At 52.8% G+C, this 11986-nt stretch overlaps 1 protein-coding gene across 2 annotated transcripts in view; it reads right to left on the reverse strand.

Moving 5' to 3' along the window:
• GNAO1 (G protein subunit alpha o1) overlaps nt 1–11713 on the reverse strand; it is a 163562-nt gene extending 151849 nt beyond the window's left edge. The window contains exons 1-2 of one of the 2 annotated variants that reach the window (XM_064519459.1): nt 11172–11708; nt 11043–11085 (exon numbers count right to left, since the gene is read on the reverse strand). In XM_064519459.1, coding sequence (XP_064375529.1) covers nt 11043–11085; nt 11172–11289 — 161 coding nt within the window. In that variant the 5' untranslated portion in view covers nt 11290–11708. Of the gene's footprint in view, nt 1–11042; nt 11086–11171 lie in introns of both variants that reach the window. The other variant, XM_064519460.1, reaches the window with a different exon arrangement.
• Between the last annotated feature and the right edge of the window lie 273 nt (nt 11714–11986).

Below are 11986 nucleotides of genomic sequence, written 5' to 3' on the forward strand. Positions count from 1 at the left end.
GAATTAAACCCACACCACCAGCAAAAAGAGATGTTAATCAAACCACAGCTTAAGATTTAAGAAGGCTGCCTGTGAAATACTGCACAGGATAAATCAAAGAAAATGACATCTAGAAGCACAGAAACCAACCCAAGTAGTTTGAAGGGGAATTAAAAGCAGTAACCAAATATTCAAAGCTGACCCTAGTGTTTTATGCATTCTAAAGCAGAACTGTGCTAACTGTGCTACCTGCGCAAGACTGACCTTGACTGGCTGGCTTCCCAATAGAGACATAGTTCCTTAGTTAAAAAAAAGTTAAAAACTTTGAATAAGTCATTAAAGTCATTAAAAACTTATATAAAACACCGCACTTAAACCTGCACTTTCTAAAACCAGATAGTATTTCTTCTTCCTCTTGACACTGGTAACACCACAAATAGCTGTAACGGAAACAAATTTGAGATCTGGTACCGGAGAGCACTTGAGGCAAAAAAGGAACCAGGGCAGCATGAAAAGGCCATGACAAAAGAATCTTTTTTTCCTGATCTGTACTTTCCCAGAATGAAAATTTGATCCTGAATATCTGTTTATGCCAGAAGGCCTCACCTATTCATTTGACCACAGATGGGAAAAAGATAGCACAATTTGATCTCTCCAATCAGAACTACAAGTACCAGTGTAATAATTAAATTTTTATGCCCTATCATGTGGTAAAAACATTGCAAATAGTTGTATATGCAAAAAGGAATTAAAATAAACTTATTTCTTGAAATAATCTGTAACAGGAAAAAGTAGATAAATTCAGCCCTAAATTCTAAGTTATTCAGTGAAGCATATGACAGATTACTAATTTTTAATTCTTTATCATTTTATGGCCCCCTTTCACAACATTTATATCTTTTTCAAAGTTTTTTTCTGTTTGCTTTCTTTTTAAAACTATCTGGGGTGAAAAATGCTGCACAGACATCGATATCACTAAGGGACATGTAAAGATTTTGATTCATTGCTCTACCTGGATGCCCTGGTGCCAGCAGCAGCTTTCATTTCTCCTGCACAGCTCGTGTCACTGCTGCACCGTGTCCCTGGCTGTCCCCAGAAAGCCAGCCATGGGCCCGCTGGGGAACTCGGACCGAGCACGAGGATGCTGGCCGGGACGGCAGTCGCGAGGGTGTCTCGAGGTGGGCAGGTCCCTCCTCTTTTCTAAGGTAGCCCTGATGCCATCAGAAATGCCAAGCCTTGAGCTGGGATTTGGCAAAGTGCAGGATAGATGCAGAAAACAAACCAAGGACCATCAGCTCAAATGTCTAATGTTCAGTTTAAACACCTTACATGCATACATTTAGCAGAATCAGGTTTCCTGCTCGAGAACTGGCCAGGCAGCAACCACCTTGAAAGTAAGAAGTTGATACAGCACTTTGGGGTTTTTGCTAAGCTGTAAATCAGGACAAGAAAATTTATCCCGTAACTAAATCGAGGAAAACAAGGGTGTGCTACTAGGAGCTTTCTGCTTTTATTAAATAAATGTCTTCTCATTCATATGGAAAAATGTGTCCGATTTGGCTAAATAACCAATTGCCGAAGGCTGACTGGTGATTAATGAACAGCATGATGATGTTGTGAGGTGTGTGCTCATCGCCACGATTTTCCTTCCTCCTTGTAGTGATTTGTGCTCATGTCACTGATGGTGTGTGCTATAAACGTACACACTGGCTTTTTCAAATACAGGCTTCTCATGGGCTCCCAATCCTGCCCCGCTATTCCAGCCGCAGAGCTGCAAGCTAGAGGATGATAAACTCACATAGACTCTTACTATGTCAAATTAGAACATGTAAATCCATGTCATGGTGCTCCAAAGCGATTTGAAAAATCTCACCACTCATTTTGAAGAGACCCAGCACTGGTCAATACCAGTTGAACACAAAATTCTTCCAAAAATACAAGCATGGCACAATTTTGCTGAGAGCCATCAAAGCGAGCTCCCAGGGCTTGGCCCTGCACCTTTGCTATATAAAGTCAGGCACTGGCTTCTCCCCTGTGGCAAGGCCCGGCTCTACCGAGGCCACACAGGACAGGGCTGTAATGAATAAATGTCGTTGTACTGAAAGTGAAGAAACAACACTATCACTGCTACTGCATACCACCGCTCCAGAAATCTGGCTATAAAACCTGTCATTTTTTTATTTGGATTATTATGCCTAACATCCATGTCGTATGCCCAGCCCTTCCCATTCCCTCTTGCTGAGTACTTTAAAAACTCACTTCCAGAGAGAATGTAAAGCACAAAATTCTGCCGGGAGATAGCATACATTTTTATCATTTAAGTTACATTTTCCTCAGTACAGGTCTGTTTTATCTCATCCTCTTCAGTAACAATTCACAGCTGATACAGAAAACCTCCAAGTCTTGTACCAGACTGTCACGATGTGCACAAGTTGCTGTTGACAATGCTCTTGTAGACAAGAGCGTTTAATGCAGGTTTTAAGTTGCTGGAGAGCCTTAAAGCATTTTGAGTCACTGCTCAGTTTTTCAGACCGGGGGGTTATGTTTCGGAGCAGGGATACGCACAAAGGTGAAACATCCATTCCTGGCTTCCCTGCCAAGTTGTTCACACTCAAGCGATGAATCCTCTGAGCAGGGTATTTCTCGAGCAGGATATTCTTCTAGACTCAGACTCTCAAAGCAAATGTTCAATAGTCAGTGTTTTCTCCTGGGGAGTGCTCAGGCTTATAGGTCTCTGCTGGTACCAAAAAGGATTGAAAAACCAGACCTAGTGTAGACACAGAAGGATATGGCTGCACTGGCTTTTTCTATAAAGCTATTAGGATATTTTCAAATAAAATTTACCTCCTCAGTATGGGATAAATAACTTCATCAAACCAATACCAGAGAACAGCTGGAGCCTGACAGAAGAGAGAGACAGCTACAGCATACTTCTTTTTAATGTCTCCTTGAGTGGATTTGACCAGCAAAATCGTCCTGAGCCCAGAATCACAGAATCGCAGAATGGTTGAGGTTGGAAGGGACCTCTGGAGATCAGCTAGTCCAACGCCCTGCTCAAGCAGGGTCACCCAGAGCACATTGCCCAGGACCGTGTCCAGAGGGCTTTTGAGTATCTCCAAGGATGGAGACTCCACAACCTCTCTGGACAACCTGTTCCCCACTCTGTTCACCAAAGTCAGTCCTGAAGACACTCCTTCACGGCACGAAACACGTATGGGTACGTGTCTGCGTAACATAACCTGCCATGTGCCAAAGAGAAGCAGCTCCCCTTCCTTATTATTAAATCCTATACGTGCTATCAGCACTGGATGCTGCTTCTGCCTAAACCTGCTCCTGGTTTGCAGTGTATCCCTCAACAGCGCATCCCTAAACAGACTCCAGCCAATGCCTTTATGTTATTTTCTCAGAGAGTGCGGACTTACATCTCAAAGACACTTGCTAGTATTGGCGGCTCCTGATCTTTCTCCAAAAGCAAGTCCTGCGACGTTAACCCAGCAGAGCTTCTGCTGAAAAACTACACAAGTTATCCTGTATCAAATGGGATAGCACAGCCCAATAGGATAAAATGCCTTTGGCTCTTGAGGACACACAACCCCACAAAATGGCCTGATGAGAGCATCAACAATCATGGGCTGCCCTCTGAGTTGTGGGGAAGACCCCAGTGCTACCCACATCTTTTTCTCTCTCAATCTCGTGTACTTCAGCTCCTTCCAGCAGAACATCATGCTGTTCTGCAGGGTTGCATCTTAAATATTACAGAAGCTTCTTTGTTGTAGCTTATGGACTCCATGCTCAGATGAAAGCTCTGCTGATGAACTGATATAATTCTGGTGACCAAGCAGAACAGGAAATGCCCAAGAAGAAGGGAAAACAAAGCAATTTCAGCCCTTCCTATCCTTCTCTTTCAGTGTCGAAAATGTTATTGATTGGCAATTTGAAAATAGACGCGATGTCAGCTTCCTATACAATTCCCTGGGCCCCTTTCTGAGAGGGCGTTCCTCAATTCTTTCTCAATTAACTGGAAAGCTGGGGAAGTTGAGCATTTTTATTGGTAAGCTAAGAAACGCCTCCATCAAGAGTTTTATTTTATTACCGCAATAAGCAGACAATGAGTGAGCTTTGGATGAAAGGGCTTTTTCTTCCTTTTGCTTGGCACTAGACAACTGTCACTCTCTCTGCTTCATGTTATTCAGCAGCATTTTTCAGCCTTTTGCATTTTCTGATATTAAGCAGAATCCTAACAGCATCTTGTAATCAGGGCTGTAATTCTCAAACATCCCTGCATCTGCCATTTGCATGAATGGTCTTAAAAATAAAATGAGAATGATTCAATTAACAGTTTCGGGGGATTTTTATATGAGGCAGAGCATCTCTTAGCATTAGGAAAATCATGACAAAAATCATTAATATTTCCTTCTAAGAATGTAATAAAAAGAATTTTTAAGGAAAGGAAAATGGCCTTAGTTTTAATGTGTTCAAGCTTTCTAAAATGTAATTTCCAGACCTTTTAGTTTACCGTTTTTGTGAATGAAGCTTAGCCATTTCCAGTGTCCTACCAAGTGCCACACAGAGACTTGAAATACACTGGATCTCATAAAAATTGTACATTGGACAGACATCATCTTTGATATGGGAAGAATTTGGTCCAAAGTCCCGTGAGGTCAAGGGGAAGATTTGGGGGCACAGCATTCAAATTGACCTTAAATAAGTGAGATGGCTGATGTCAGTCTTGCTAATGCAAAGAAACAGGAGTCAGGCTTCAAAAATAACCAAGCAATTGAGATCTATTTTATTCCTTTGTTCTCATTTCTCTCTGTTTTTCATTTTGCTCCCAATTATTGCATCTTTAGGCTAGAATAAGGACTTTTTAAAAAAACTTTTCTCTAAAGTAAGGAGAGGTGGAAGTTTTATTTTAAAAACAACAACAACAACAAAAAAACAAGTAAAGAACTCCCTGAAAACAGAGCTTGCCCAGTCACTCTGCAATTCCAGGCCCTAAAAAAGCAATTCCAAGCTCTGAAGAAACCTTAAATCTCAAGAGATTTGCAAATGCACCAGGAAGGGTGGCAAGACTCTTAAAATACCCTGGCCCTGTGATTCTGAATGCCTACAAGAAATCTTGCCGATTCTCTTTTGCCAGGCCTTCTCCTCTTTTATTCTTTCGTAAGAATACAAGATCAAATTCTGTCTTCTGCACTCAGTCACACTCAGAGTTTAACCACGGACTTTGGAGCATATAGGATAGACTGGTCTTTCTCCATCTGTGCTGTAAACTGCTGCTGGCCCGTAAGGGAAGCTTTTTGCCTTTCTCATGGCTTAAGCAGGAGGTGAATGAGCTCAGAAATCTGCAAAATCAAGCTCTTAGACCTTGCACTTGCATCAGGCTTGCTGGGGTGTAAAACCACCAGCTTCAACGGAGTCATTCATGATTTTGTATCCTGCAAATCCAGGAGAAAACGGGGGAGTTTGACCGCTTACGGGGCAGGCTTTAACTCTGCAAAGCGGCCGGAGGAAACTCGCCTGACCGCAGGTAACTAATCGTGACTCTGTAAGACATTATTTACTGCCTGGCTCTTACTCCCCGAGTGACCAGCAACCTGCTGTTGCCTTGGCCCACAGTGAATCATTTCTTTATTTCACTCTTCCTCTCGACCAGATCAAGTACAAGAGCCAAGAAAATGCCTCTACCTCCATTACTTAGTCTCTTTCCCACTCTTCTTCTCCCCCATTTGGATGAGCAGGCTTCCCCATGTTCCCCCGACAAGCACACTCGAGAGCTCCCTCTCAGCTGTAAGTTGTCTCCCGGACAGACTGAAGCGGACAGATCGAAGAGGAAAGCCACAACCTTTTTTTCATTTGTCATGACTCAGTCTAATGTCTCTTACAACTTCTGGGTTAGCCAAGCCAAACATAAAACAAAACAGATCCCTGGTTACATTTGTGCAGCCGATTTGTCTCTTTCTTCAGAGCTCATTAAAAGAACCGCTTTCATCTCGTTAGCTTGCTAAAACATTTCCAACAGGACTAGATGTGTCATGTCAGAATATGACAGGCAAATTTCTTTTAAGATTTTAAAACTAGGTTGAAAGAGGAGAAGCTATGCAGTTCAGTGTTGTCTCACTGAGAGATATTTTTACTATTATGAATTCCTAAAACAAGAAGCAAATTAAGAACTGTCAAGGAAAAAAAAACCCAAATCCAAGATGTATTTTGTCTTGCCTGCTAACATTGTTACTGCTTTTCTGTGAAATCTCTTTCAGTCTATTAACAAGTACTTTAAGTATAGATAAATGAACTATGGTTGTTAATGTTTTGGTTTATAAGCACAACTCATAATCCAGAAGGAAGAAATATGTGATGAGAACATATTATCCTCTGCAATTATAAGCCGAAAGGAAGGGGCTCACGTTCCTCCGTCCCCAGCTCTTTCTTCCGGCCGGCTCCAGGGGCAGGCTCCCTGCGCTGTGCCAGGCAGGCGGTGGGAAGGGGCCCCACCGCACCTGGGGCTGCAGGAAGCAGCCGGGAAGGAGGTGGAAGAAAGAGCTGCGGCAAGGGAGAGCCCGCTCCTGCAGCAGGCACCGCTCTGGCGATTTCCCAAGCCCTGGCAGCAGACTCTGGGCTCCTCAAGGCAGGCAATGATGGACCCTTAGCTGTCTTCCCTCCACCCCAGAACTGCCGCAGCGAACAGTTTACTACTCGACAGAGGTTTCACCGGCAGAAGAGCCCCACCAGTTGCCTGTAAGCCCCTGATGGGGCCTGCAGGGACAAAGCACCAGAACGCGAATCCCACAGCCAGGGCACGGTGCGGTGCAACAGGCCTCGGAGAAGAGCAAAACTCCCTCTGGAAGGCGGCAACGCTTCCCCCGTTGCTCATTCAAGCCCAGTTCGGCTGCTACCCAGGTGCCGGCTGTCACTGCCCTGCTTTGGGCCTTAAGGCACAGATTCCTCCAAGCCGGAGCAGGGGAAGAGGCAGGCTCTGCCTGGCTGCTGCTGGAGGGCGGGCCGTGCCTCCGGGCTGGCTCCCGGCAGCAGCGGCAGGGAGGGAGGGAGGCAGCGGGGCCCCGTTCCTGCCTCCCCAGCGGCCGAGCGGTGTCCCGCGCCCGCTGCTCTGCGCACGCGAGCAGCCCTGAGGAGCGGGACGGGCGACGACGGCCCGGTTTGCAGCCCTCTCCCGGGACCGCGCCGCAGGGGCGAAGCACCCCCACGATAGAAGCCCCCATGGGGGTGGGATCCTCCCAAGAAAAGGGGCTGCAAGCGAGAAACCACCACCGCTTCGAGACGCAGATGCACCGAGCAAAGAACAAGGCCTCAAGTGGGTGTTCACAACACACCATTACGTTTCGATGGCATTTACCATAAAATTGCTGAAATGGGCTGCAAAACCAGAGGGTGGGGACTGCTTCTCACTCTAGAGAGCTTCATTAGATTATAAGTAATTTGGTTACACAGAGAGCAAGTAGAGCCGGGGGCTGTTTTGAGGGGCTTTTTGAAAAAGGTCAAAGCAATACATCAGACAGCTATTGGGACTGATGGCTGTTGGGAAGATAGTAGATGTGTAAAGATAAGAATCGTACGCTACTGTATCTTTTTCCTGATTACATATTACTGCCCCTGTGATAACTTAAAAACATTCTGCATAGAAATAGTACAACGAAGCAGCCCATCCAGTGGGGTATCGCCATCGTTGCTGGCAAACCGAGAGATGGCTGTCTTGGAGGACAGGTGAGGCTAGAAGCTCTGGCATCTTGAGGGAGCAGGACCCAGTTCTCAGCTTCCACAGAGCTCCCAGCTCAGCAGGGGCCAGAAGCCACTGCTTCTGCAGAGGCAAAAGCCCCTCCTTCCCCCCCAAAAAGCCAAGGCTCTTCCTCTAGGCAGGTGAAGCCCCGTCTCCTCCTGAATGCCCCAGCCATCACTACTGATGCCTCATGTGGGAAGGCAGAACATTGCTCTGGCTCACCATCCCGAAAGGCTGCTGCGGAGTAGGTGGCAGAACCTCGTTTTTGGAGCTGTGCCAGCCAGCTCAGCTGCTGTGCACTATCGCTCAAACGCTGCCCTCCCTAGAAGCCTCACGCGCATGGCAGTGGCGGCGTCCCCGTCTCAGGAGTCCATCCCTGCTCACTGCTGGACCGTTGCACGCATTTAAGTATTCTGCTGAGTAGTAATAGACTGAGATATGCTTGGCGTCTTCCTAGGCTGGGGCCTACTGATGAACAAACATATTTGCTAGTTATACATCCCCATAAAAACATCCCAGAATAACCACAGCAGTCTTGACTCCATGCTACAATCCAGAAAATAGGATTGCATATTGCAACTTTTCTCACATCCTCCACATTTATTTCAAGACATAAGATATAAAAAATGATAATGTTCATTGCAGACCTACATTAAAGAGAATTTACAGAGGTGGGTGATGGGAGTGGAAGACACATTTCTCTGGTACACTAACTCTCCTCTCTGTGGCTTGGATCTTCATAGGAGGCCCCAGTTTTGCTTGGTTAAGGCTGTTTTGTTGTTTAAGCCGAGTGAACACACAGCCCGATTCTGAACCTTGTGGTGAGCTCTGCAGCCGCACGAGCCTGCGTGGCACAACAGCACCTTTCAGGATTGTTCCCCAAACTGGCACGGCCCTAAGCCTGCACTTTGAGGCATGGGTGAAAGCAATGTGCAGGACTTTGCGTTCTTTCTGGTGAAAGACTAACGAGCAAACGTAACCAGCCAAGATGGGCGTGGATCAAAGCGCAAGCATTGAGGGACCCGGCGACCAAGTGCCCTTGAATGCTAAGGGCAGGATTATTCCTAGGCCCGTGTTGCCACGGTTGGAGGTGTGCGCTACCCTCCCGTTCCACATATCTGCCATTCCCCAGCACCGGTCTGTGCTGGAGAACTCCCCGCTCGCCAGCTAAAAGATATCTCCAAATATTTCAGAAAAACATCCTTAATTAATTTCATAAACCCTAATCCCCATCCTGGCCACGCTCTCAAATTATTGTAATTTTTACCTGTCCCTTCTTCTGCCCAATATGTCAAGATTTACCTGGACACTGTGCAACCTCTTAGTCCTCCATTAACAACATCTGTTCTGTATTCCTTTGTCTTAGTATTTTATTATCTGCCTACAGATTCCTGTGCTGCTTTTCAAGGCAATATCCATGTGTGACACCGCTACAGCCATTCATGAAGATAAGACTTATTATCCAGAAGCACGCTAATACCACAGTATTAAGAAAAATAAAATAGCAGTCTCTGTCATCAAAATCTAATGAACATGCGATTTAATCTTTATTAAGAATTCATTAGGTTCCCAGCAAGCCTGTCTAATGGAGCCTGACCAGGTGAAATGCTAATGCCTGCATTATATTTAAATTAATTTCCAGAAATGTTAATTTTGCCGAGCCGTTCCCGGCACGCCGTCCTCCTCCCCTGCGCCCTGCTCTCCGGCTGCCTGCCGCCGCGCTCCTAGCAACACGGCGTCCCCCCCCCGGCCTGCGCGCGGTGCCCCGGGGTTCCCACGCTGACGGACGCCTCCCCGTTCCCGACGCCGGGAGCCCTTCCACCACAGCAGCCTCCTCGGCCTTCCCAAGTCAGGCCCAGCATGGCGAGCGGGCCGCGCACGCCTCGCGGAAGAGACGTGTACGTGTACGTACAGCACTGGGGTATTATTCGGTCCTTGACACAGTGATTTAGCCCAAGGGGCTGGTTATTATCTTGAGACAGTTTGCTCTGAAAACCAAGCGGCTCGGCACGCTGACCGCGCGTGCCACCGTGGCCACAGCCTGCCCCCTCGCCCGTGGGCCGGGGCACGCGCTGTCGCGGCCCCCAAGCCTCTCCCCTCGCCCACCGCGCCGGCCGCCATTCCAGCGCGCTTCTGCAGAAGCGGCTCCAGGAGAGTCAATAACTCACGGGGGCTCCTCTGCGGCAGCGTCCCCCAGCCGCCTCCCGCACCCGCCCCAGCGCAGCCCAGCCCCGCGCTCCCCGGGCGCCCCGCGGGGACCGACACGGCGACGGGCGGCGAGGCGCGGGGCACCCGGCGGCAGCTCCCCGGGCCGCGGGGGGCCGAGCGGCTCCGAGCCCCTTCGGCTCTTTCCGAGCCCGCTCGGCTTCTCCCCGACCGCTCCCGAGCGCTCGCCGGAGGCAGCCGAGCGCGGCGTTCGTCCCCCGCCGGGAGGAGCCGAGCGGCGCCGAGGCGGCAGCGGCGCCGGCGGGGTCGGTCCCCGCTGGGCGCTGTCCACCACGCGAACCGCCTGAACGCCGCAGCCGCGCCGCGCCGCGCCGCGCCGGCCGCCGCCCCTCCGCCTCTGCGCGCCGGATTGCGGGCGCCGCGCGCGGCCCCCCCGCCGCCCCCGCCCCCGCCCCCGCCCCCGCCGGCGCCCCCCGCTCGCTAGGCAACGCCGGGCGCCGGCCCCTCCCCGCCGCGGAGCCCTCCGCAGGCAGCGGCGGCGGCGAACGGCGGCCGCCCCGCGCCCTTCCCACGTCGGAAGCGAGGCCCCGAACCGCGGCACGGGGCTGCTCGGCGATGGCGCCGCCTCGAAGCGGCTCGTCATGCCCGGTTTCACGGTGCTTTAATTAAAAGCAGGGGGAAGAAAGGCAGAGGGGCCGGGCGGCGCGGCCCGCCGCCGCGGCGGGGTCCCCGCAGCTCTGCCCGCACCTGCCTTCCCGCGGGGCGGTGCCGGGCCGCCGGGGGGGCGCGGGGGCCCCGCCGCAGAGCCGCGGCCCGGGCGGCGGGAGGCGGGAGGCGAGGGCAGCGCTGCCGAGCGGCGGGGCCGCCTCCTCCGCGGGCCCGGGGGAGCCCAGGCGCCGGGGCGCGGACGGCGGCCGGGCCGCGGCGGCGCGTTGGCGGGCGCCGCCGCTTCAGCACCACGGCGGCCGCGAACAGCAGCGGGCGGCGGGGCGGGGGCGGGCGCGGGGCGCCGCGGCCCCTCAGGTAACATGGCGGCCGCGGCAGCGCTCACCTCGGCCGCCGCCCCGCCCCGCCCCGCCCCGCCCGCCGCGCGACCGGCACCGTTACGGCCGCGGCGGCCGCGACACCCCCCCCCCCCCCCCCCGCGCGCGGCGGCACCTACTTCATCTGCTTCACGATGGTGCTTTTCCCCGACTCGCCGGCCCCTGCGGAGAGAGGAGAGGGCGGTGAGCGGGGCAGCGCGGGCGGGCGGGGGGCCGCGGCGGGGCGGCCGGGCGGCGCCGGCTCTCACCTAGCAGCAGCAGCTTCACGTCTTTGGCGGCGCTGATGCCGTCCTCCTTGAGGTTCTTCTCGATGGCCTTGCTGCGCTCCAGGGCGGCCCGCTCCTCGGCGCTCAGGGTACATCCCATGGCGGCCCCGACGGAATAATGAAAAAAAAGGGGGCAAAAAAAAAAAGGGGGGGAGCCCCCGCCGCCGCCGCCGCCTCGGCTGGCTCCTCCGCGGGAGGAGAGGGGGCAGGGGCAGCCCGAATCCAGCGGCCGAAAGAGCCCCGGCGAGGAGGGGGGAAAAGGGGGATTACCGAAAGGGATTAGCGGCTCGCTGGGCGGCGCGGCGCGTCCTCGGCTCCTCCGGCCCTGCCGCCCGCTCCCTGCCGATCAGCGCATCCGACTGGGCAGCGGCGGAGCGGGGCTGCGGGCGCCGCGCGAGCGCTTCCCGGCGGAGAGGCGGAGGCGGAGGCGGAGGAAGAGGCTGGTGGCGGGGGGTGGGCCCTTCCCTCTGCCGCGCTCGCGGGCTCCGCGTCCTCCCCTGCCGGCGGGCTGCTCCCCTCTGGCGCGGGCGGCGGGTCCCTCGCGGGCGGCGGCGGCGGGGCGCGCGCGCGGCGCTCGGCGGAGCCTAATGGAGGCGGCGGGAGCGGCGGGGGGTGGGGGGGGGGCGGCGCGCCGGGGCTCCGCGCTCCCGCCGGCCTCGCCCGTGACGCGCGCGGCTCGCGCATGCTCGCGGCGGCCCCCGCCTCGCCCGGCGCCGCCGCCCCGGCCCCTCCCGAGGCGGCGCGGCCTGGCCGCCGCGGGGCCGCGCTGAGGGGAGGCGCGCGGCGGGGTCGGGCGC

Source organism: Dromaius novaehollandiae, chromosome 13 (assembly GCF_036370855.1).
Source record: "Dromaius novaehollandiae isolate bDroNov1 chromosome 13, bDroNov1.hap1, whole genome shotgun sequence".
Classification (NCBI taxonomy): domain Eukaryota; kingdom Metazoa; phylum Chordata; class Aves; order Casuariiformes; family Dromaiidae; genus Dromaius; species Dromaius novaehollandiae.